The sequence below is a fragment of the Oryza glaberrima genome, chromosome 4 (assembly GCF_000147395.1).
Source record: "Oryza glaberrima chromosome 4, OglaRS2, whole genome shotgun sequence".
NCBI lineage: Eukaryota > Viridiplantae > Streptophyta > Magnoliopsida > Poales > Poaceae > Oryza > Oryza glaberrima.
In genome coordinates this window covers 25,066,609-25,091,734 of record NC_068329.1, presented here as the reverse complement: position 1 = coordinate 25,091,734, position 25,126 = coordinate 25,066,609, and the positions used below count along the sequence as shown (strand labels likewise).

General features: G+C 42.1%; 2 protein-coding genes and 1 pseudogene across 4 annotated transcripts; 2 read left to right on the top strand and 1 right to left on the bottom strand.

Annotated features, from left to right (window-relative positions):
* Positions 1–1,074: 1,074 nt before the first annotated feature.
* On the top strand, positions 1,075–13,157 carry LOC127770379 (uncharacterized). Of its 3 annotated transcripts, none has more exons than XR_008016947.1 (15): positions 1,075–1,506; positions 2,056–2,739; positions 3,382–3,585; positions 3,976–4,287; positions 4,540–4,658; positions 4,858–5,925; positions 6,504–6,645; positions 6,743–6,902; positions 6,994–7,157; positions 7,446–7,525; positions 9,721–9,820; positions 9,986–10,047; positions 10,135–10,291; positions 10,776–11,120; positions 11,507–13,157. XR_008016947.1 is itself a non-coding variant. In XM_052296072.1 (14 exons), exons 1-14 carry the CDS (start codon positions 1,333–1,335, stop codon positions 10,944–10,946), a joined length of 3,597 nt encoding a protein of 1,198 aa, XP_052152032.1. In that variant the 5' UTR covers positions 1,075–1,332; the 3' UTR covers positions 10,947–11,489. The 3 variants fall into 3 exon arrangements, 1 of the variants encoding a protein (XP_052152032.1); XR_008016946.1 differs by lacking the exon at positions 11,507–13,157 and adding an exon at positions 11,205–11,489; XM_052296072.1 differs by lacking the exon at positions 11,507–13,157 and having other exon boundaries at positions 10,776–11,489.
* Positions 13,158–15,076: 1,919 nt separating this feature from the next.
* Positions 15,077–16,044, top strand: LOC127771905 (mitochondrial import inner membrane translocase subunit TIM23-1-like; annotated as a pseudogene).
* A 5,057-nt stretch (positions 16,045–21,101) lies between these two features.
* On the bottom strand, positions 21,102–24,867 carry LOC127769738 (myb family transcription factor MOF1). The gene is made up of 6 exons (XM_052295369.1): positions 24,417–24,867; positions 23,931–24,007; positions 23,780–23,828; positions 23,169–23,253; positions 22,781–23,030; positions 21,102–21,745 (listed from the first exon to the last, which is right to left on the bottom strand). Exons 1-6 carry the CDS (start codon positions 24,553–24,555, stop codon positions 21,425–21,427), a joined length of 921 nt encoding a protein of 306 aa, XP_052151329.1. The 5' UTR covers positions 24,556–24,867; the 3' UTR covers positions 21,102–21,424.
* Between the last annotated feature and the right edge of the window lie 259 nt (positions 24,868–25,126).

Genomic DNA, 25,126 nt, shown 5'->3' with positions numbered 1-25,126 from the left:
TTCCCCTCTTCTGCTGTCACAACTCACAAGCAAAACAAGCCAAGAACACGGCAAACATCGGCAAACAATGGCATCCGCTGCACGAGCTGGATCCTGAAGTGGTTGAACGCGATGGTCACCTGCATCGCCGAGTCCGGCAGGTACTCGTCGTTGTGCCCCAGCAGCATCACCTCGTTGTGGTGCGAGAAGTAGCTGTTCAACATGGTGATCGCCGTCGACCCCATGATGGCGTTGATGAGCCCGTCGGCGCACCGCGACAGCGCGCAGTGGTCCACCCACACGTCGCGCGCCGAGTAGAGCGAGATGCCGTCGTCGTCGGAGCGGGTGCGCTACCCGTAGTGCGTCGGCGAGGCGCGCACGTTCGCGTTGCCGGCGGGGACGCAGTCGTGGACGTGGATGTTGTGGATGATGATGTTGGAGATGTACTGGAGCGTGATGCACGTGCAGCCGGCGCCAGCGCCGTGACGAGGAGGAGAAGGAGGAGGAGGAGTAGGTCCTTGCTTGCTACCTCGTGGAATCCCGAGGGAGTATGCTCATGGTGGTCAGACTAGCTAGTGGGCGTCGTCAGAATTTGCCGACGTCGGAGTTCCGGGTGACGGCAGGAGAACAGCGGTAGGCGGTCGTGGATGCGGCGCCGTCCCGGCTCTCGCCACCTTGTCGCCGGGCACGTCGCCTCGTGCTGCCGCTGCCGCGTCGCCGGCCGCCCCGGCGACCTCCTCCCCACCCACCTCGGCTTGCCCGAGAGGAGATAAGTGAGAGAGAGATGGGAAAGAAGAGGGGAGAGAGAGAGTGGTTGGCTGACACGTGGGGCCCATGTGGGGTCCACGCTGACTCAGCTGCCACGTAGACTAAAGCTAGGATCAAAACTGCCGAAGGACCTCGGGTGACTGGTTTGTATAGTTAAGGGACCCCGCACATCTGGTTTTGTAGTTGGAGGACGTTTTTTATCTCGCTGACAAGTTGAGGGACCTTCGGTGCACTTTTTCCTGGCCCGAAAATAGTTTGTGTTCACCATTCCACAAAGCCCAAACCGACGGTTGGTCGAGACCACCGAAGCCGTCCGATCGATCTCACCCTCTCACCTGCGGACTGCTCCCCTCGCGGCTCAATTCCCGCCGGCTCTCTCCGAAACCGCGGGCAGGTGACGGCGACGGCGACCTCCCTCCCACTCCCACCCTCTCGCCGGAGCCAGCCAGCCAGCCACCACGTCTCCGGCGATCCGTACCTCACTGCCGCTCGCTGCAACCAGCACAACACCGCTCCTCCTCTCATTGCGTTCGGAATAAGGCCTGACATTGGAGGTCTAAACCCTAGCTGACTACCGTTCCCCGGATGGAGGCCGCGGCCTCCAGCCTCTCGTCGCTGCTCGCCACCCTCCGCGTGGTCGGCCCGTGGACGCCGCCGGCAACCTGGGAGTCCGTCACCCAGGCTGGCGGTGCCGCCCGTACCGCCAACCCTGGAGGGCGGCTCCGGGGGGATCCGATCTACGAGCTCGCATCGGTTCCGGTGAGTGAAAAATTACCCACCAATGCACTTCGATTCAGTGTTGTTTTGAGTATTTTCGCCAGAGTAGAGCTCAGATTGCTGAGCTAGTAATGAGGTTTTTGCTGCATTTCAACTTCTGTAAGGTGTGATATGCTTTGGATGGAGTATCTTGTAAATGCAAATTGTGATGCGTTTGTTGATTGTGTTTATCACTAGCAGGAAATGTAGCACGAGATCATCAGGAATATCCTACTCGTTGCTAGGAATGACAGTAGGTTGGTAGCTAAATGGTGAAAAGGCCGGGATTCATTCAATTATCTAAAAAAAGCTAAATGGTGAAAAATTAGAAGTACCCTTTGTCTTGGGATCTACCCAATTGAGTAGATCTGCATGATTTTTTAAAGTAAGCGTGTTGATCTGATGATTTATTATGTGAAGAAAGGTAGTTGGGATTAACCAGAGAAATGATCATCATTTATCATGACAAGCTGAGTCTTGAGTTGTGACATTTTATTTACTGTCTCTAGTTGTCTACTGGTGATGAGTCTGATGATCATCTTTCTTCTGCAGGATGCTTCTTTGGTTCGTTTGGCTTTGCATGCACTGCATGGTGTCAAATCATCATTAGATGAGATTGAGGAGCTCTCTGTGCTGTTCTTCTCATGTCCGGCTGATAGGACTTCTCATCGTGTTGCAAACGTGTGGTCACGTTCATCCAGTACTACCTCTGTAGGGAATATTCTCAAATCTATACGCACTACAGGTCTTTCAGTTCTCTTCCTGTGCAAGTTTCTGCATTTTTATCTTTTCCAAAGTCGAGAATTGAATGGTCGAGGTAGAGAAGGACATGAACATGAAGTTTCTGATAGCGAAGAAACTGAACAACCTGCTCCTTACAGTTTAGTGAACCAAGCATTTGCTGCAGCAGTTGAAAAGGTTTTAGAAGGTTATTTTTGTTCCTTGAATACTCTACCAGCATCAATTAAGCTGAGGCGTTTGGAGGGACAACCTGATATACCTTCCATGACCCCAGATGGAGCTAGTTATAATTCTAATTCTGAAATCACTCTTCTGGAAGTTTATCTCCACACTGAGGAGTTAAGAAGACATATTAAGTCCCTCGGAAATATATGCTTTCCGAAGTTTGCAGGTCTTTCGTTGTGCCAGGAGGGTTTGACAACTGATTCTAACTTGGGGTTTGAGAACTTCCCATGGAGCACTGATTTGCTTTCCTATTTGTATGTCCATCTTCGTGTAAGCAATCATCTTATGATTTTTAACCATACAACTTCTATAGGAATATCTTGACCTTTTGCTACTTGATGGCTTTTATAGTTATACTTTTGCTAATGTCTTAGATTTGCATATCTTATTAACGATGTCATAGATTTTTATATGTTAATTAACCTGAGTATTTCAGATTCACTGCAAGTATATTTATATTCTTTGATACTGGCAGTATCCACCTGTACAGTAGCTGAGATTACATATATTCATGTGTATATGATGTTGTCCTTTCTAAACATACCATTATATAATCTGGTAGGCAAACTTCTTATTTTTTCAAGCTTTTTTGTTTTTATGATTCAGAAGGGAGTTCTGATGGGGAAATCAACTCTTTAAAGCTGTTTCTTTCACGGTTTCACCCTTGTCTTATATTTCCACTTCTGATAATATAGCTCTGAGCCTCTGAAGACCTCCTGATTCAAGAATAGTTTTCAAAGATACTGCCAGCTATTTATGCTAGTCTATTCTTTACTTGACAAGAATGATATGAATATTGTCTTGCTTCTCTGTCACGAATTTTTCAATTTGGATAAGTCATATATCATTGTTCTGTAGATAGCTCTTGCCAAATGTTGAAACATTCCTGATATTGTTTCTCTTGAACTTTAGGATGCCGATTCCGTTCACTATGGACTTCTAAAATATCTTTTTGTTCGTTCTTGTGAGCCATATTGTAATTTCATCAAGTCCTGGATTTACCGAGCTTCTGTTGATGATCCTTATGAGGAATTTCTCATAACTCAAGCTAAGAATAAGCGAACTCAAGGAGGTTCTTCAGACCCAGTAGATAATTTCACCCTGTTGTCCTTAAAGGTAAGATTTGTGTAAAATTTCCTCCTTAATCAACAGAATTTATGTTTAACACCAAAGTCCTAGTATATGGCCCATTGTCTGTTCATATACTATCTATCATTTAGGCTCTGTTTGTTTCGGATGTTCAGCCGAGCTGATCAGCTGCACAAGTAATGAGGTGGCTTATTAGAGATTGATTAATTAAGTTTTTAATATTTCAAAGTTGATAAATGGATTTATTTTATACATGAGAAGTTTTTTTTTTTAAATCTCTCCATTTAGCGGCTTGGGAAGCATGCCCATGATAATCTAGGTATGTAGCCAGCTCAAACTTTAGAAAAGAATGGAGCCTTAATCTTACTAACTTTGAACTAGACTTGAATTCCGTTTATGATGTGTTATTGTCAACAGGGAGCAAATCATGTATCTGCACCATGCTTTCTAAAAGATGTATGTGGTCCTCTTCTGCGCACTGGACAACAACTTCAAGTGCTCATGAAGCTTCTAGAATCGTGTAATCTTTCTGACACTGGAGGAGATGCTCATGCATCTCGTCACATCATTCATCTGGAGGAAATTCTCCCATGGTTTGATACGTCCATTGAGTCTTCAATGAATTCATTCACTTTCTCAAAAAGTAGGGTGGAAGCAGTAATATGTCAAAGAGATGCTATGTACAAGTCAATGATAGAGAAGCTCCATCACTTTTTCTCAAATGTTGAGGTCTAGTTACACATACTGAATTACAGTCTATTTTCAGTTACTGCATTTGACTAATTATATATGTGAGGCTCTCTTTTGCTCTAAGAGAAGCAAGAACATTTGCTTCCTAAAAGGGCTTGCATATTTTATGTTGAAACTTTGCTGTCAGCACTAAAGCTTGAGCTTTTCCCTCAAATGGACATTTCATGCTACCTTTGCTTCTGTTTACAACCATGTTTTGAATTATTCATTTGACAAAAGGCTGGTTTTCAGGTAATTCCTTTTGATGCGGCACTGAATGTTCTGCATATAAGTACAAGCCCTCTAGATACAGCTGTTTCAGATGTGGAGCTATTCTATCATGGCACAAATGCTCTACCAGCTTGCAATATGTATGTTGTGGATATACCTTTATTGCAATGGCTAGCTGTTTTTGAATATTCATCTTCCATTCATTTCTTCTGTGGTTCATTGTGCATATTTTATTCGATATGTCTATGCTTGCAAACAACTAGACATAGGAGATCATAAGTCTGTACCACACTTCTTGTAGTCTGATTTGTCTTTTTTTCTTGTCCTCTGTAATGTTAGGGTTGCAGAGCTTAAAGATAATGATGCTTCTTCAACATCACAAGAATATTCAGATAAAGTGGATGCATTAGAATCATCGGAATCATCTTCATCATATAGTTCTATTGATGATATTGAAGATGAGATTGATACTGCTTGTGATAATATGCCTAGCTCGATGTTCTCATCGTACCGTGCAAGTTCAGGTGAAGCAAAATGCTCATCTGTAACCACAAAGTTACTTTCGTATGAAACCTGTTCTGTTTCTGATGGGATTAATCCTGCTAGCCCTATCAATGAGAACAAGAAAAAGGACGACTTGAGTTATGGACATGTTCCTATGGACTCGCAGAGTATAGAACACGACGTGGTCTGTGATGCTTTGGAACTGGACAATCAATACAGTGAATTTTGGCCATTCGACAGTTTCTTGAAGAATTCATTCGATATGTCCTCTGGAAAAATGAGTTTGGCTGAAGAGTTCTTATATACAGGAGATAAAGGTGCAGAGCAAGTATCACATGCCAATGTTGTTTGTCGACACTCTGAATCAGGGTCTCCTAGACTGCCAAATAGGGATAACGATGAAAAATCTAGCAATATAAAGCAACCATGGAATACTAACATTCCTTACAATTTTAGCATTAATCCAATACTGAAGAATGCGGTTTCTTGTCATACGGAGCATGACTTGCATGGAAATAGGAAGAACCGAGCACTTATTGGCTTTAATTTTGAGTCAGTAACTAATCCATGTGAAGCATATTGTGGGAGAAGTACTTCTTCCCTTGATGAGTTTGAAGTCAGATCTGCAATGGCTGTACAGTCCAATGCTCAGGCTTCTAAACAGTTTGATTGTTCCAGCAAGCTTCTTCAATCGAAGACAACAAGTCATGCTTATCTTACTTCCCCAGGAGACATCTCAGCACAAACAAATCTTCTAGAAAATCCTTCGGGTGGGGCATTCTGGGAGAAATCATTAGAGTACACTGCTAAATCAATGGAAATAGCTGGAGATACCACTTCATCATCTGATATGCCACTTGATATAGCTATTGACAAGTGCATTATACAAGAAGTTTTGCTGCAGTATCCTTGTGGTTTTCCTACAATTTTATCTTGGTATATTGCTGCTGGTATTCTTTTCAAGTCTGGGCATTATTTTTTTCTTGTTTTAATTTATTATAGTTTTGAACTATATTTTTCCTTGTTCTAGCGTTTTGGTACCTCATTTTCTTGTGAAATTTTTGGTATTGCATGATGCTATAAATGCATTTTGAAGGAAAACTCCAGAGGCCTGCTAATATTCTCTCTTTCTTGTCTAATTTGGTCTGGTCACAGTTTATTACATAACCAGTATGTTTTGCTAGCCCATTTGTCTTGTTTACCAATTGTGGGTTCACATATGGAAACAACCCATATGAAGGATGTGATAAAATGCTAGTGCAGTTTAGTTAGTGTTGGAAAACATGATCTACGGACTCTAAAACTCGAACCATTAAATTTCAGTGGAAAGTTCTTTCAGATTTTTTTGTTGGAAAATAGTAGAGGAATCCCCAAGGTTATAATTATATTAAAGAATATTTCCAGAGGATTAGAATGTACTAAAGTCAAAGAGAGCTAAAGAGTTTCTATGGGTTTTTCCTCCTGATCCTTAACTGTACAAGATATAAATATGTAAGCAGCTTCACGATGAAGTTGCTTGAGGATGGTTTTGATCTTTGTGGACACTTACAAGCACTGCGACGTTACCATTTTATGGAACTGGCTGATTGGGCAGATTCTTTTATTGTTTCTATTTATAAAAAGGTATCATTCTCCAACCATTGTGTTTTAGACAATTGGTCATGTACTCATGTTTATCAGCACCAGAAAGTCCTTGCAATTTTGAACTTCCTCTGTGCAGAAGTGGTCCTTTGTCAAGTCTGAGCACAAAAGAGCAGAGATCCAAGGGCTTCTTGACTTGGCTTTGCAGAGGTCTTCATGCGATTCTGACCCTTATAAGGAAAGGTTGTTTGTATATATGAATGAGCAACCAGTTGTTTCTCTTAAAGCCTCTACATGTGGTAATAATGATTTCATCTTGGATTATCTTGGGCTACAGTTCCTTGGTGCTTGATTGCTCAGATTATTAACTGCCCAAGTTTTCACTGCCAGGTCTTGATGTGCTGGACGACATCTTATTGGGCTATAAAGTTGATTGGCCAGTGAACATCGTCATTACAGAGGAGGCACTTAAAACATATGCTGAAATATTTCGGTATCTTGTTCAGGTTAGGCATGCAGTGTTTTCTCTGACTGAAGTGTGGCGATTTCTGAAGGTACTTTTCTCCTTCAATGTTTTCTTATAGCACCTTTTCATTTGGATGTAAATCCCAGAACCTTTTCCCCACTTCTTGACAGAAGCCATTATATAGTACCTGTAGTGCTGTATTAAGTGATAGTGAACTAGCATTTATTAAATATCAGTAGTTGAATGGATTATAAATGATACTTTGTTTGTTCTCTTAATAGATGCAGTACATATAGATTTGCATGAGATCCCCTTTTTTTTTCATGTAATACATTTGTTATATATGCTAAGATTGTCTTGTGCAAACTGATTTCAGGAGTTAACACAGTTAATCAGTCGTTCCAGCCATAATAGACCTGATGTTTTAAAGGAATTGAGTTCTGTGATGAAACTGAGGTACCAATATCAAAAAGTCTTCCTACAATTTTGTGGCGTCCAACCGTACATTCCTATAAACAATTTGGCAATTGGCACCACTCACTGAAATATTACAAACTCAATGCGTGTTCTATTCAAAATCCTGAACTGTTTGTTATGTTGTTAAAACTTTAAGTTTCTGGGATTTTATCGAACTTGCAGTATTTAGGCATTTACTTTACATGCCATAAGGCCCATAACAAAAGTAATTATTTTAAATATTTTATATAAATTATTTATTCAGCATGTTTAGCATTAGCTTATCAAAGTCAAACCTACTTCCAACATGATACTTGAAAGAGCTAAATTTGACAGAGTAATGTAGTTTTTTTGTAAAGCATTCACTGCAGTTTTATTTCAAAACTGTGTGTTTCTACAGCATAACATTTCCAAGCATTAGAATTAGCAAATACACAGTTCAAAGTGACAAATAAGTGAATAAGTGGTGTTTGATGGAGAACAATTATAGTGCTTCCAAAAGACTGGTCTCCTGTGCTCCCAGCGCACATAAGTGCTATCAAATTGTCATTTGTGTGTAAAAAAAAAGGGAATTACTAAATGTCATTCGCCAGAAAATCTGCCTTCAAATCATGCAGATTTTGGGCCATCGGATGTACTTTGTGATTCGTGCTCCTGCCCTTCTTCAGCTCCGGCGACCTCATCTTCTTCTCCGGTGCCGGCAGCACCCCCAAACTTCAGTGGGGACCTATGGATTAGGGTCCGGGAGTTGGGGTTAGGGTGGGAGAAGGGTGGGGGGAGTTCTTCGGCTTTAGAGAGATGGCCGTGGGAGGCGGCAGCTCAGCGGTGGGTGGTGGATTGGGCGGGTGGTGAGGCGGCTGCAGCTAAGTCACCGGGAACGTGGAACTATGCCAACTTCCTCGTCCCGGGAACGCGGGAATAATCTCGTTCCCCCCATGTTAAAACATCAAAAAAGTAGCGTCCCGCTTTCCTCGATCCTGTTCCTCGTCACATTGATCTGGGAGCTTTTGTGACATAGGGCGGCGGCGCCGCTGAAGCCATGGGGTCGTAAGCGAGCGGTGGGGGAAAGACAGGACTGGTTAGGAGAGGTGGCCGGTGGTGGCAAATCTGGTGGCGGGGAGCTGCTGGAGACGAGGAAGATGATGGCGTGAGGGCAGCTCACCGCCAGTGGCTTGAGGAAAAGGAGAGGAGAGGGAGGGGGAGGAGGCCAGCCAGGGCAGCGCCGTTGACGCCTTCTAGCCAACCGGTGAGGCCGGGCGGCGGCACGGTCAATACGGGATGGGTCGCGAACTCGCCCTGGTTAGTGGCAGCGGCGTGAGGGGAGTCGGGAAAAAGGGGATGATGAGTTTTTGTAGGGTTTAGTTGCTTTGCACGATTCTTAAAGCAGTCGGGTGGTCCAGAATCTGCAAGATTTCTAGGGGAGTATTCTATCAAATGGTATATAGACAATCCAAAAATAAAGAGATATGTGTGGCATCGCGGATCATAGAGTTATGCAAAATTTCGATTCAGAACACATTGTACATAAAAATTGCCTGAACCAGCACTTTTATTCTATCAAGATTGTTGAGACGAATTTTGGCATGTTTGTAAATACCATCATTTTGCACACCTCCGTTTTTTTCCAAACTAAAAATTACTAGATAACACTTTGTATGTTCAAAGCATGAGAGCACCAGGCCTTTTGGGAGCATTGGAGTTCTCAATAGGTAGACTCTATCCACGAGAACACTATTTTTATTTGAGTAATCAAATGTTCAAAACATCCACCAATCAGCAATTTTTTGAACACTGAATGACGTACTTCCAGTAAAAGAAATATAAGGCCAAACATATTTAGCTTTGGCTGTCTAAGTTCATACTTTGAATGTTCATATTACAGATATGAAATTAAGAAGTGCATATTTTTTGTCAAAAAGCACTACCATAGCATTGTAATATCACTAGGTTTTGTAGATGTATGACAATATAAACTAGGGGTCAAAGCTGCATGATATTATAATTAGTGGTCTTTTTGGGAGCACTAGAACTGTTCTAACTATTGCAGATTAACAAACCAACTTTTCTGTTGCCTGGTAGGTTCCAATTCATCTTTACTCTTCCGTTGATAGTCATCACTGTGTCAAATATCTCTGGAATATTTGGTTTTTATCAGTATGTTTCTTGGCATTAACAACTCTTTTATGTTTATTCAGACATCAAGTTTATCACTTTCTATCAACACTACAACAGTATCTCCATTGCCATTTGTCTGATATATCATGGCGCCGTTTTCAACATTCACTTCAACATCAGGTATACATTCCTGTAAATACGATACTAAAGCTGTTTCCATATTAAACATAAAATGATTGCTACACTGTCCTGTGATGATTTTGTCCTGTAACATGTTTTTTATATCATAATTTTACTTCTGCTGGAAGGAAACTAGTGGATTGATGATCTTCAATTATTGATTAGGTGAGAGATATGCTGGATCTCGAGTATGTGCATCTATGTTATGTTACTGATGCGCTTCACATGTAAGACCTTTTGTGTTATGGAAAGATTATTTTTCTGATGCACAAAACTTACAGGTTATTCTAATTGGTCGTTATTCTAATGTTCAGATGTTTCTTATCTGCTGAAACAAAACCAATCGCTGCCATAATTAATAGCATTCTACAACAAGCTTTGGAGTTGCGGTCATGTTTTAAGAGCCTCAATTACATTTCTGAGTCAACAGTAAAACAACTTAATCTGGATTCTCTTATAAATTTCTCTCAGGTATTCTCTATATTTCAAATGCAGAGATGAAAGAATATTTGGACTATGTGCTTTGATATTTGATTTGCTTAACTACTGAATTGTATTCTGGCAAGTAATCTGCACTTTGACAAAATGTATGAAGAGCGAAGATTTATCAAATGATACACGAATGGACTGTCATCATTTTTTATTTTTTTCGATTTAACATCCTTAAAATGTTGAAATATAGTTCTGAATCCAGTAATTTATCCTATTCGTTAACATCTGACATCCTTAAGTGCCCACATCCAGTAATATTGGACCTTACTGTTTCGTCATGCTGCATGTATACTTCGCTATTTCGTTCACATAGTAGCTGATTTGTTCTATCGCTGGTAGCTGTCTTGCTGAGATATGCTACTGAAAGTTGCAGCGCAACAGAGACTTACCATTTCTTCCTATCATCTACCAGTAGGTTCTATATATCACGTTCTTTTAATCACTTTCTACTTTTTCAAAACAGGTGGACGCTATTAGAACGAAGTTTGAGGGTAATATCAAAGATTTGTATATTTTGCATTTGAAGTCTTCGAAATATGGGGAGATTGGTCTTTATCGTTTCTGGGGGTATCTTAACTACAATGAGTATCATTCCTTGATGATCAACAAAGATATGGGCTGCTTCTATTTCTAATGGGAAATCGTTTTTAACCAAAGCTCAAGTATCCCCTTTATCTTCTGTGGCTAGCTTGCCTTTTACAACAATTTGATGACAGCATGTTCTGCCTTTGATTGTACTGCTAGTAAGAAGAGGTGCATCCCTTTGGTCTGCTCAATCAGTTCACATTTTGCACCCTCGGTGACACAGGTATGTTTGTACAATTGTCTGTTTCTGAATATGCATCACTAGAGCACGCTGCTGAGGCTTCTCGTTTCCTTTCATTTCGGAAAGGAGGAACACACTGCTAGTCTGCTACCATCGCAGAGCATGAACTTACCTGAAGACAGTAGTTCCTTGTATGAACTTTCCTGAAGTAATAGTGATCTTTAGAGTTTGAGCATTGTATGGAGTTTTCACTTGATAGAATAGTGGTTTTGTTGAAAATACGAGGCTAGGAATGAACTTCAAACATCCAATTAAAAGGAAAAAAAAATTGACGTGACTGGGAATGCATGTTACTATTGTATAGCTGTAATCTGAGACATGGCCTGGTAAATCAAAGCTGTGATTGAGTAATGTGTTGTGTTACGCAGGAGAGTTGTGACTTTCTGTTGTTACTGTAGTGCTGTCTGAATTTCAAGTGTGGATCATTCTGAGCGCCTGAAAGCTGTTCATCTTTCTGATGACTCCCAGTGCTTAAAAAACTGTGCTGATGGAAGCGTGAACACCAAACAATAGCGTGTAGAGATAGAAAAGTCCCATGTCATGGTTCTAACATGAGGCATGTGTCATATGACAAGTATAAACCTGATAATTTGTAATGACCAACACATGCGCCGGTGACGAGTCAGAAGGATGCACGGCGCATGCAAACTACGTGGAAATGCAAGCAGGTTTGTTAATATAAGCAAATCTATGGCACTGGGTTTATGATGTGTATAATTGACAGCCACTAAACTCCAAAAGGGCATCCCAGGTAGTAGCTTGACAATGTGTAATTGGATCAGACTTGGGAATAGCGAGGCAGAGTACATCAGTGTTTATCTATGGACAGCTGGATGACAGGATGAGTTAGCGTCCATGAGAGATCTTGACTAAACTTTTGAAATCACCTTTCTGAATCTGTTGGTAATCAGGAATCACCGAATCGGAGTCACGATCGAGCTAGTAACTCCGTTGAAACATACTGCCTGTAATTTTTGTACTCCTAAAAGAAGGTGACAAGTCATGGAAGAAACAAACTTTTATACCTGTAAATTGGTTCTCTTTCTCCTAGCACATCTGGGGTGAAAGTGAAACAAGAATTAATTCTCATTGGAGCTGTAAACAAACTGATGTTGAAGGTCCTAGGTACCAAATTTGGAATTCATTGTAGAAATACCGTAAATAACATTAGATCAAATATAAAAAGGTAGATATGGCATCCAAGAATGGCCGGGAGTTTACACTTTCTTATTGAGAAAAGAATGCGTTCAAGTTCAAGCTGCTGTTTATATAAGACCTACTCTGTATTTTATTGAACAAATATGCAGTGCTTGAAATGAACATATGAACATTCAAGGCCGGGTTTGTCTTCATAGCCCTAAACCTCAAAAACTACCGGAGTTACACAATCTCTGACATCCAAAACTCCAAATCATTACATATACTGTAGAGAAAATTACTGCTGCGCTGCTGATAGAAATGCTAAACCACCTTCTTTAATTCATAAGCATTCTTGGTTATCTGTCATAAACTTATCATAAAGAAGTCACATATATTTTCCATACATATATGAACCTCTTCAACCTCCATGAAATCTCAGAGTAGAACAAGAGTATATGACAAGTGGATCTATAATCCTCAGAAATCAGAAAGATTGGTTTCTCTTCTTTTGCGAGATTAGCTTCTCTTATGCTCAAACTGTAGACATGCATACCTTTTCCTTCAAATAATCTCTATTTAAAAGTGCTTTCTCCTCAAAGAATCATTGAACACCAGATCTAAAACTTACCAAAAAAGCTTATAGCACTTACCAGCGCATACAATGAATCGCTCAAAGCTAACATGCTTGAATTCAGACAGAAGTTCTCTGAATGAAGAATACATGAGTGATATTGGTTCGGCTCACATCTGTGTGAACGACATGAGCCGAAACAATACCAAACCATGTCCTCTTCTTCTTTCTCCATCTCCAAGTTCTAGCCCTCTAGCTAGATACTTCAGCTACTTGATTTGCTAGCTAGCCTGATCTTTTATCGTGTAGACCTGAAATTGCCTTCTTTGCCAATGCCCAAGTAGCCATATATAGCATGGCTCTTTATATATATGGAGTTCGTATGTTCCCTGGTTGAGCCACGTACATGTTATTCCTTAATTTCTAGTAGAAAATTGCAAGTAGACCATCGATATGGTAAACTTAACCAAACCGTAGGGCGTAGGTGGACAGTAGAGATGTCCATTACTAAAACCTTGTGATTCCCAGTCGCCAATTTTCTTATGTTCTTAATGTTCTTATTAGGATTTAGGGTAGTTCTTCTATGCACGTACGTAGGTGTGCCTTTACAGCTCTAATTAGTATGTACGTCTACTGAGCGTACTAATATATAGTACTAGTGTTTCTCGGTAATCCTCATTTCCAAATGATAGCCACTCTATATATGATACCAAATCATTGTGTACGGTACAACTGCCTGGTATATATTATCATTCATTTATATCATTCTTCAAGATCGCACAAATATTAGTGACATCCTCTCAAAGAAAAAGTAATAGTGGTAGTACCTCATAAAAGATCCAGTATCCACTTCTGTACTAAACAACTTAACTGAGCAGCTGCTGATTGATTTTACATACCTACTCCCATCACTAATTTCGTGATCCTTGTTAAGCTTTTCGCTAACCATTCTGATGTGAATGCAACCGATATATATATGTTCCTTTCTCACAAAGAACAAATATGTTCAGTTTGTGCTCAAATTCATATGTACTATTTGTTACTCAATTTCACACTTTCAGATTTAGATAGCATCGCACCAATGTCTCTACATGGTTGGATAGTTGCAGTACTAGCTTGATTTGTACTAGAAAAATATGCTCCCTAGTACTCCTGATGCTGCAAACACGACAAGAGTATAATTAAAAGAGATAATTAATCGCGTGGTAAGCTGATTGGACGCGTCGTACAGGTGCCAACAATATGCACACGGAATCAGCGAGAATCCAGGCACAAATTAACCCAATTTGTTCATTGTTAGTACCATGATTAGACCTTGTCAGAACGCACGGTCATGGTGGCGCCCAATTTGCTCCCATCCTCCTGGCCAAATTCAACATTGCTCACCAATAATCTGAACTCCGAATCTTTGCACGCCACGAAAACTAATTGTCGGCACGATCTGATTCGATCTGATCGGTCCAATGCATCGTAATAACTAATCTTCACGTGAAAACAAAAACATCGTGTTACGTAGACGAAAGTAATCAAGAATTGTGCGATTGGTGAGCAGAAACGCACATATGAATACTATGATACGCCATGGTGGTTGCGATGCTTGGCCAATGGCCATAAGGTCATACTCCAAAGAAATTGCACACACCTTTTGTGAAGATCGAGCTGATGGTTTTTGTATGCGTTCTTGCTGATCACAAGGGTGATTAAAAAGGGGTCACGAGTGGTACTTGCTATGCTTAGATATTTTGATTCTGGATTAGCATTGGCAGGAATAATTTGGTACTGTAGTATGGTCCATCGTTGCCCTATTCTGTACCCATGAATTAAATTATTTGCTGAACCTTTTTTAGGCCGGCAGGCACCGCTTCAAAGTTGAAGTGGATGTGGACATGTGGTTAGCTTTCTAGGCTCTGTACTAGATAAACAATTAAAGACTTGTATCCTAGACCAGAATGTTACTTTGGTGCTGTGAAGAATGCGACATGGGATGGCCTTTTTGGTTGAGCACATCAACGTCGTATATTTTCGTCGACAGTGATATGAGATGTAGAAATTAACCTTCTAGTAGCAATCTACCACTACAGCTAGATCCACACCAAATTATTCACAAGGAGATAAAAACAATTTAATTTATCAATTACAAAAGCTAAATTAGTAATTCACAATTTTTGGTACTGAGTAAGTTATTAGGAGGTTGCAGAAATTGCCAAATGGACAGGTTTGGCTGAATTGGATCTGTATGGGCCTAAAAGTCCATTATCACACAAGGCCCACATAACAAGGTACGTAGTAATAAGATGAACAAGGCCCAAGCCTACTGTCTACGAAACCCCAAACCGACCCACCTCTCGCCGCCATGGCTGCCGCCGATCAGCCCGCCTACGGCGATCGCCGGCCGTCCCGGCGCACGTACAAGCCGGACCAGCCGGAGGGCCTCACCATCTCGTTCCGCGAGCTCTACGACCTGCCGACCTCGCCGGAGTTCCTGTTCCACGAGGAGGCGCTCCGCAGCCGCCGCACCTGTGGCGAGGACCTCACGTTCTACACCGGCTGCGGCTACCTCGTCGGCCGGGCGGCGGGGGCGGCCGCGGGGCTGAAGCGCGCGGCGGAGGAGGCGGAGCGCGGCGAGTCGATGAAGCTGCGAGGGCAGCCGCGTCCTCAACCAGTGCGGCTCCCTCGGGCGCGCGAACGGCAACCGGCTCGGCGTCGTCGCGCTGCTCTTCGTGGGGATCGAGAGCACCGTGGGGGGCCTCCGCGACGCCGACGGCTGGGCCAACACCGTCGCCGCCGGGATCGGTACCGGCGCGCTCTACCGCGCGGCTGCCGGCCCGCGGGCGGCGATCGTCGGCAGCTCCGTCGGGGGGCTCATGGCCGGAGCGGCGGTCGTGGGGAGGCAAGCGCTGACGACATACGCGCCTAACCTGAGCTTTTAATTCCGAACAATTAACTGTATTAGCTGCATATGTTCCAATGAATCCAATCTACTGGGTTGAGGTTAGCAGTTGTTTTTAGGGATTTATATCTGCATGGGTTTTATCTGAATGAAACTTGAGAGTAAGAATCTGTTGGATTAGCTAGCTTGATAATGTCGGCTTATGGATATCTAGATGTGTATTGAGAATGATTAAAAGTTTATACCTCCATTTGGAACTTCAAGCTCAATGTTATGATGCTATATAAATGCTGTATTAATGCAGAGAGGTGTGAAACTGTGAATGATGCAGAGCATGTCTGGTTGTTCTATACTTTTATTGTTAAGGCATCTAGGGTTGTGGGTTGATTTGTGATACATTGGTTGTTGTTTATGTTAGCCTGTATATTGTCTATGGTTCTTTCTTAACCTGTATAACTGGCGTCTGTTGGAGTGTTGGTATTGCAATTAAGAATAAATGCAATAGAACGAGGCTGCAAATTTTGTCAGTAGAATATCAGTGGTTTATCTTGATGTTTCTACTGAAGGGAAGAATGAATATGCAGTCCCATGCCATTGGTTTCAGAATTGCAGTTACATCCTGCATTTTCATATTGGTTAATTGCTGTTTTTACAGCAGATAGGCATGTTTAGAGTAGCATGTAGCCATGTAGTGTCTGAATTTACAACAGTAGGCATGTTTGTAGCCCCACAATGATTTCGAGGGAACAGTAAAGATTCTACAAACGTGGAGTTAGCAATGTGGTGATACTCACCTGTCCTTGTAAGTTAGAAGATTAATAGTTTTAGATGCAAAATGTTATAGCTTGATTTGATCTCTACCAGGTCATGTTGATGTTCTCCATCAAACTTAGCTTCCTCAACTCCCCAACTCATTTCATTCAATGGTAAAATACTATGGCTTGGTAGATTTTGTTCCATAGCATGGCAAATTGTTTGTTTGCAAAAATGCTATGGCTTGATTGTGCAGCTTAGTCTGTTGATTATGTCTCGAATAACCTTCCAGAATCTTATGATAAAAACTGGCGCACCACTGAAGTCCCAAACCTCGTGATAACAAAAAATAACATTCTGAAAACATGTGTGAACCGTAAGTGTTTGTTACGAAAAACTTGCCTTTCTGCTGCTGTGCTATCTGTGTCATCAAGGTGTAAACTGCGCTTGCTTTGTTGTAAGGGAATTGGTAATTACTGAGCTCTGTAAATGTTCTGAACCGGACAGATAATTCCATCATGATCTGCAAATGGCGTGCTAATTGTATTAGGAAATGACGTTCAGCTGCATGGTTCTTCAGCTTTTGCAAGCTAGCTGGTACCTTTTGGCACTGTTGCCTTGTCTTTTACAACTGCCAGACTAGAGAACACACCCTAATGTCGTTTAGCAAACGAGCTTCTGATTGTCCTCTCTTTCTGTAGTAAGTGGCAACTTTCATTCTTCAGTGTTGTCAGTTCCATCCATCATCTATGCATCACGCCGGCCGGCCCACTTCAGAGTCCTTCAGCTCAGAATTAACAGGTCAGGATTAGACTTTGTGCACATCTCTTGTGTAAATTATGACAACATCATTGTCTATACGTAAAGCATTTGCGTCTGTATGCTGTGATATGTGCATGTGTTCCATGTAAATTAACTAAAGCAGGAGAAACTATGCACTACCATTGCTAGTCGAATTTCCTTCAGTGCCATGCTTCACCTCTAGCAAAGTAGAGCTCACATGTCGTAATTATTGCGGACATACATTTAATTAGTAGTATCATCTTAGTTGAGTTACCTTTGCGATATTGTTATTACGGCAAAGCTATTCTTTAAGGGTGATCATAAGTTTTAACCATGGCTAAAGTTTTGAGGTACATGAATGAAAGAGAGATTGTTGACAGAAAACACGAGGCCTGGGGATCTGCTTAACTCCAGTGCAGGTCCAAAGCTCGCCTTCGAATGTATGAGCGTGCCAGTTGATTTAATCCTGTAATCAACAAGAAATAGAGACAAATAATTCGTGGTTAAATCTGTAAATGATAGCCGATCGGCTAGGTGCCGATGACATATCATTTATCTTTGAGCCGATGTCATTTATGAATCGATCGGCAGTTATAAATAGATAGTAAGGAACTAAATCTATTCGATCGGCTATAGATATTAACGATATATAGTTCTTATATTAATATATACTTAAATCAAGTGATTGGGATAGATCGGTCACCATGCGGAGACAGTATAAATCACTTAGATCGAAATCTATATTAATAACAGGATTATATATATTTATAGCATAGCCGATCAGATAGATCTAGCATGTATCGGCTAATACTCCGATACTACTTTATATAAAGATATCAAAACAAATATAATATACCAAACAAAATCTTAAAATACTTAAATGCAATAAGATCTTGACATAAAGGGCGGATTTAACATGTCACTAAAGCACATAGATCAAATATGGTTAAATCAGATAAGATCGGCTGAAACTCCGATACTACCCTAATCGGCAACCAGAGGACAGGCTAGAGATTGATATTCTAAGCACGACTTAATAGATCAAACTCAACTGATGCAGGATCAAATATGAAAAGAAGAACAATATCTAGACAATCAAGCCGCTGGATGTTTCATAAAGTGGTAGATATTTTATATAATCTAGGACAACGTCGCATTTAACCTAATCGGCTACCTTCTATTAACAGATGTTAGCCGATTGTAGGTTAGATGACGATATTGCCAAAGATTATGTAAGATATATGATAACTCGACGAATTATATAGACAAGATTAGAGTGTCATAAAGATGGAAGCACTAATCTCGAGAACACAAGTCGTCATAACAAGTTTTACCTCTTGTTGAAGATCGAAACCGATGCAGCTCAACCCGAAAGTAAGAACTCATCGAAACAAAACTAAAGCAAAAAGGTGGCGATGCGCCGAAATTGTATTGAACGTATGTGGTAAAAATTACATAGGGCTCGGGGTCTATTTATACCCGAGAATTACAAGATATGTCCATACCGGACACGACCACTATCTCTAACAAACTTTAAGATACCATAAGTCTTTGCGGCAGACTTTTACCCAAACATATCTCTAAGGAAGTTACATAAAACATTTTAATTAATAGATACAATTGCCTTCTCAGGACTCTATACATGTGCGGCAATCATCTTGAAGCACCTCAATTCAACCCGATGTCATACACCAAATTATACTGTCAGAATCGGCTGCATCGGCTTACCTAGTCCGACTCAGACCCAGCCGATCCTAATCATAGCCGATCTGGACTTTAGCTGATTCTTGCTCTATTCTCGGATCAATCTCCGCCTTCGACTCCACCTCGATCTAATCTCCTTTTCCGATGCTGATATTACTAAATTTGGTCGTTAACACAGATCCAGAGCAAAGGTAGCACAAAAGAATGATGATGATGCTGACTGATATCTGTAAGTTTTGATGCATGAAGCATTTCCAAAATGGCGGCAGCTTCTGCATAATCAGCTGGTGGAAATTCAGTGCCACTAGTGGATCTCAAATCTCATGGGGTGGCATTGCCTCCACCTTGTACTTCAAGTTTAACAAGGTATTTACAGGTTGAATGACTGAAGAATCCAAGCAGCAAAGTCGAAAAACTCCATGGAGAAAACAACAAATATGTCAATATTTGCCTGCAGGACTAAGGCTATGTCTTTCCAGTTTCCACTCATCCATGATGAGAAATGACGGAACTTGCTTCGGTCAGGTATTCAGATGGCCCCATTAAACACGCTACAATTCTCTGCATATTAAGCATCATACGTTGTGCCTAACGCTCTGAATAGTGTACATTTTCATGTGCGGCACAGAAGCAACAGTGAAGTGAAATGTTGCTGAAGTTTTCAAGTTCTCTACGCACTACTACGGATGCGAGCTGTAGCAGATAAATCTGCCTTTTCCAGAGGATTACTGATTTCTACTACAATCAAGATATGGTTAGGAGAACAAATTGATCCTAACAAATATGATTGCCCAACCATTATGATATGGCATTCAGTAAGACAGATCGCTTTGGGAAGGTCAGTGCTAAAAGCCCAGAATTCTTTCCTGTTCTTGGAGTTTAGCTTCTTGTCACCTTTTCAGTGCCCTTCATTGTCAAAGCCCAGAAAGCTTGTTGGGATATGATGACCCTGCTATCGTTCCCACAACTTTATCTTAGTAATGGCCAGTTCACAAAGCATTGCATGATGCTGATCCTCGAGAGGCAGGCAGCGAAGGAAACCTGTGATAGCTTTTGCTTCGTCCACCGTACTTCTCCCCCCTGCGATGCAGCTTACCCCAGCCTCATCATGGTAATACTTCGTACTTCGGCTGAAACTCTGTCAATTTCACACTTTTGGGTAGTGGAAATGGATTTTAAGCTTTGAAAAGAATACAAAAGCTAATGATGTTATTTCCTTGCTAGTACAGTAGTACTCTACCACCTTTTAGTTTCATCCATTTTTCCCTACACACTACTAGTATTTTGTAGTAATAGTTCAGTTTTGTCTACTCTTTTGACCAGCAAGCCAGTGGTCCTGTGTGACTAGCTTTTGCACCTTTCTATCCAATCTCCGTGTCTACACGCTCTGCACACGCGCGCGCCTACGGCGGCTAGTACATGCCTTGACTGTTTCTCTTCTCCAATCAATCACACTCTTCTCCAATCAATAAAGCAGTGCTGCAGCTTGCAATGGGAGATCAAAGAGAAAATACTTGATAACCAAGATGTTTCTGTGAAGGCTAGAATGGTCAAAGATTGTTCATCATTCCTGCACCTGTGCCTCCGGCATGTTCTGTTGCAGTAGGACTGTTGGAGTGATCATGGCATCTCAGGTCAGCTGGAGACCCTGCTTGCATGAGGCATGCTCTGCATGTAGTAGTAGCTCAATGTGAGGAGGGCACCAACAAGAGGAGGTTGTTGTAGCCTCCAAAAATCGCCATATGTTTTCTTTGGATGCTCTCAAGGAGGAGCTGGCTCAGAAGGGAGAAATGCAGGGGCGATTTTTGGAAAAAGAGAATCTCCTTTGTTCAGGGTATTCTCACAGCTGCAGGAGCTGTCAAAGTCAGTGGTAGGAACTAGGAACAACATTATGGGCAGCAGCACTCTACTAGTACATGGACTTGTGAGGTTTCCTGTATATATTCTCCTTTTATTTCCTTTTGACTACTTGCAAAGAGCCAAGGAATAACAAGGTATCCTCTCCCTAGACTTGGCTAAGTTATGTGATCCACAAAGAGAACTTTGATGTTACCATTGGCCGAGCCCTACTCTGGAAAGCCATCTTTGACATGATCAACAAAAGGAGGCAAAGGAAAAGATGTTGTGAGGCGGCAAGAATCTCGCCTTTCTTTTTTCTGTTCTTTGGTGCTGAAGCCTGAAAGCAACAGTACGACAGTGATACTCTGGATGGAGCTAGAGAACTTTGCCACTTATACTGTATACACGTACTGGAGGTGGACTGCTAATTAGGATTTAGGATCATTGCACTGCATACTCAAGGCCCTACACTGACATCTTGCAATTGGCTAACTTCCTAACATGATCAGGGTATCACCGTATCAACACTGAAGCAGGTGATTAAAAGTTCAAAACCGACATGTGAGACTGACTGATGTACAAAAACTGGATTACTGGAACCAAGGTCTAAGATCCACAGATGGACATGGAGAGTTCCAAGTTCACACCCGGGGCAACAAGACAACCTGAGTTCCCGGAGCAGTCGCTGAAGCTCCTGGACGACGACGAGAGGATGCAGCTGCTTTCGCTCGGCGACGAGGCGATTGCCGGCATGCATTTGGGGTCTGGACCGAGGGAGAGTGACAGCGAACATTTCTCCAGCGGCGGCGGCTCCGGTTGATCCCTTGCAGCCGTGCCGGTGCTGCTGGAGATGAATCCACTGTTCTCCACCTTGGAGCATTGCAGCTTCAACACGGGACCAAGATGGTGCACTTCTGGTTTGATGATCTGCACGACACCAATGAAAGCAACAGTTTAGATGGATTAAATTCCTTCATTGATGACAAAAAATGGTCTTAGGATAATGGGCATTGATGACAGTATGGTCTAAGGAGAAGTACGCATGCAGTAACTATCAAATTTATTTCCTTGAACGTGCAACTTTTACCAGGACTTGACCCTGCTGAAAATCGTTTTCCTTGCTGCAGTAAAATCACAAGGATCGGCAGATCTGTGCCGTAACGTACAACATCTACGCTATTGATGCGTTCCAGAAGCCGTAGGATATAAGCAGTTTTTTCAGACTCAGGTAAACCACAGTGAAGTCTTAATTGGGTTAATTCTGTCTGCACTTTTATCAGCATGAATTCTACTGGGTGCAACATGGAAGGCTTTCAATTGAAGGCTGCAGAACGCTACTACCACAAATGACAAATCACTACTGCGATGTGAGGTAAATGCCTGGAGTTATTTGGGTCATCACTGTTAAAGACAGGGGGTTTCAACTTTTAAGGACTATATTCGCAGTCTTCTCATATCAGTGCATGTGCATCCTTGTCCTTCTGAAATTACTACTACAAGTATTCATGAGCTTATCTGGGTTTTGCACATGTAGTAAGATAAAGGGAACAAACATTTACTGACAATTCTAAAAATGCAGCAGGATACGGATTGTACAGTAGTCAAACAACCTAAGTTATTCAAAATCAGGAACATAGAAAATATAGGTATGGTCAAGACAATACAACATGCACAGCCCAATAAAAAATATTTTTTACAAACTACTTTGTTGCCGCCTTGACCAAATCCATGTATGACAAGTGGGCCCTACAGATATATATAAAAATCTAATATATTGCATGGCAAATTGACAAATGCAATGTGTACGTAAGAGCTTAGCTAAATTGCAGTAGATCCATTTATAAATGGTTGAATAGAATGAGTAAGTCAGCGTGTGAAACCAGTTAATATTCCAAGAGAATGTGATACTTTTGATTAAGTTTTCCCAATGTTTCTTTTAACTTTTCTTTTCAGCTGATGTACCTTAAAGGGGTCAGATTCTTGCACCGAACATCCCACGGTTTGGAGGTTGGAAGCAGCAGCACCACCATCTGCAGCAGCAGCAGCAGCAGCATCCCTCTGCCATCTGAGGCCCTCCTCCTTTATTCTCCTCTCCATTGCCATGGCTTGCATGTAATCATCAATGCAGTACTGGGTGCCAGTAGTCCTCATCTCACTGATTCCTTGGCTTCCTTGCATGCCTTTGTATGTGGCTTCTGTCCCCATCCTGGTCCTGTTCATCCAAAGACCCCAAAAAAGAGAGTAAATGGACACCCAAGGGGAAAAGGTGACTTTGTGTCAAGATTAGGCCTTCAAAAAGCTTGTCTTTAACTTGAACACAATTCAAAGTTGGGAAAGTTGAGGCCCAAACCTTTTCAGAGGGGGGCACAGGAATTCTCTGGGGACTTGCTCATCAGCACCACATGAGTGCTTCCTTTGCAGCTGTGGTTGCATCTCTGATGGTACAATGAAAGAAAGGGGTTTGGCTTTCCATTAGCAACATCTAAAGTGTGCAACAACAATTTCTTTTTCTCATATATCTAGCTATCTTCCTATCTTTTTGAACAGAGGATTTGCATGATGAAGGTACCCCATGACTCCATGAGAAGGTAAGACTGGTTAGTTGCATGGCGCAGTAGGCATGTGGCAAGGGGAGTTTAGAGATGCCCCCACATAATTAACACCGAAAAATAGCTCACACAAACAACAAGGCATCTATTTGGTTAAAAAATAATAATAATAAACTGGATGGTCATTCTACTGTGGACATGAGCCTTCTTTTTCCTCTGAATATTATAACCAATGTACTCCAACTAAACAACAAAAAGCGTTGACATAATAACACTAGAAAAACAACTACTGCTGCCACAACTACTATCATCTCGTATCCCCAGGGAACAGGGAGGCAAATTAAAACCTCTGACTTTGGGAGGATGAAGAACCAAATAACGTAATGATGGAAGAAAAACAATCATCTCTCACCTGATCTCCTTCCCGTGCCATGGGAGCCGAGCCTGGAGCATCTGTACATCTGTTTCAAAAGGATAAATGGACAAAATCAAAATTTCTGTATTTGCATGCTCTCTGGGAGAGAGAGAGAGAGAAGGCTGCAGGAGACTGAAGGGATAAGAACCTGGAGGTGGCTCTTGACATGAGATATGGTCAGCCCCTTCACCCCCATGAGCTGAAGAATGAGCTTAGGTGTAGCCTCTGCAATTCAAACCAGCAAGTTTACAAGTTAGCCTGACGAAGAGATCGCTAGGAAAAAAAAATACTAAACTCCTAAAGGACGAAGAGTAACAAGCAACAGAAAGGCAGAAAACAATTCAAGATACTGTGAGAAAGTTGTTCTCTCATGAAAAAAAGAAGACATCAACATGAACAAGCTATAGCTAGGACGACATCAAAGAAACTAACAACCGAGGGAAACATAAAACATGGCTGTCACAACTGAAAGAAGAGCAATCCCTGGAAATAAATAGCTATGGAATGCAGGCATGGACTGGAGAGGGTGAAAAATAGTCTACCAACGAATGCACACAGAGAAAAGAAAAACAAATACACGATGAAACGCCGTGCATGAAGAGGACGTAGCCAGGAGCAAGAAGAAGAAACGCACTGTCTTGGCCACCGAGGAATTCGATGGCTTGGACGAAGCTGCAGTGGAGCTCCCCGGTCCACCTCAGCCTCGGCACCTTGGACCTGATGTACTGCCTCACAGCGCCGTTCCTGCCGCAGCCACCGCCGCCGCTGCCCATCACCAACAACGGTTTGCTTCCGGCGATCGACAAGGAGATCAACGGAGGCAACCGGTGGTGCAAAGAAAGAACCAAAGCTTCGCTTTTTCTCTCCTCCTCCTTCCGGTCCTCCCTCCCTGTCTGACTTATGTAATAAGCATGGATGGATGCTTGGAGGCTGGAGCTACACCACCAACGCCAAGGCCAAGGCTGTCTCTCTCACTCACTCGCTCACTAGAGATGCAGCACTTGTTGCGAGAAGCCAAGCTTCTAGCTGTGCTCTCTCAAAACATCCTCTCTCTCTCTCTCTCTCTCTCTCTCTCTCTCTCAACGCTAGAGGGGGTGTAGGTTTATACTACTCCCTCTCTCTGTGGTTGATATACTGCGCATCGTTGGGCATGTCTAGGATTAGCGAGGCACTGGTTGAGCGACCCTACGCTCACGAGATACGGCCATCATTAGAAGAATTTAATGTGTTCAGAACGGCGAAGAGAGAAATAATCAAATAACGCATGTCCCGTTGTAGGAAGAGTGAGCCTATTTTGTGTAGTAACAGTGTGAGTATCTACTTTCCCCCCTTCAATATATTGCT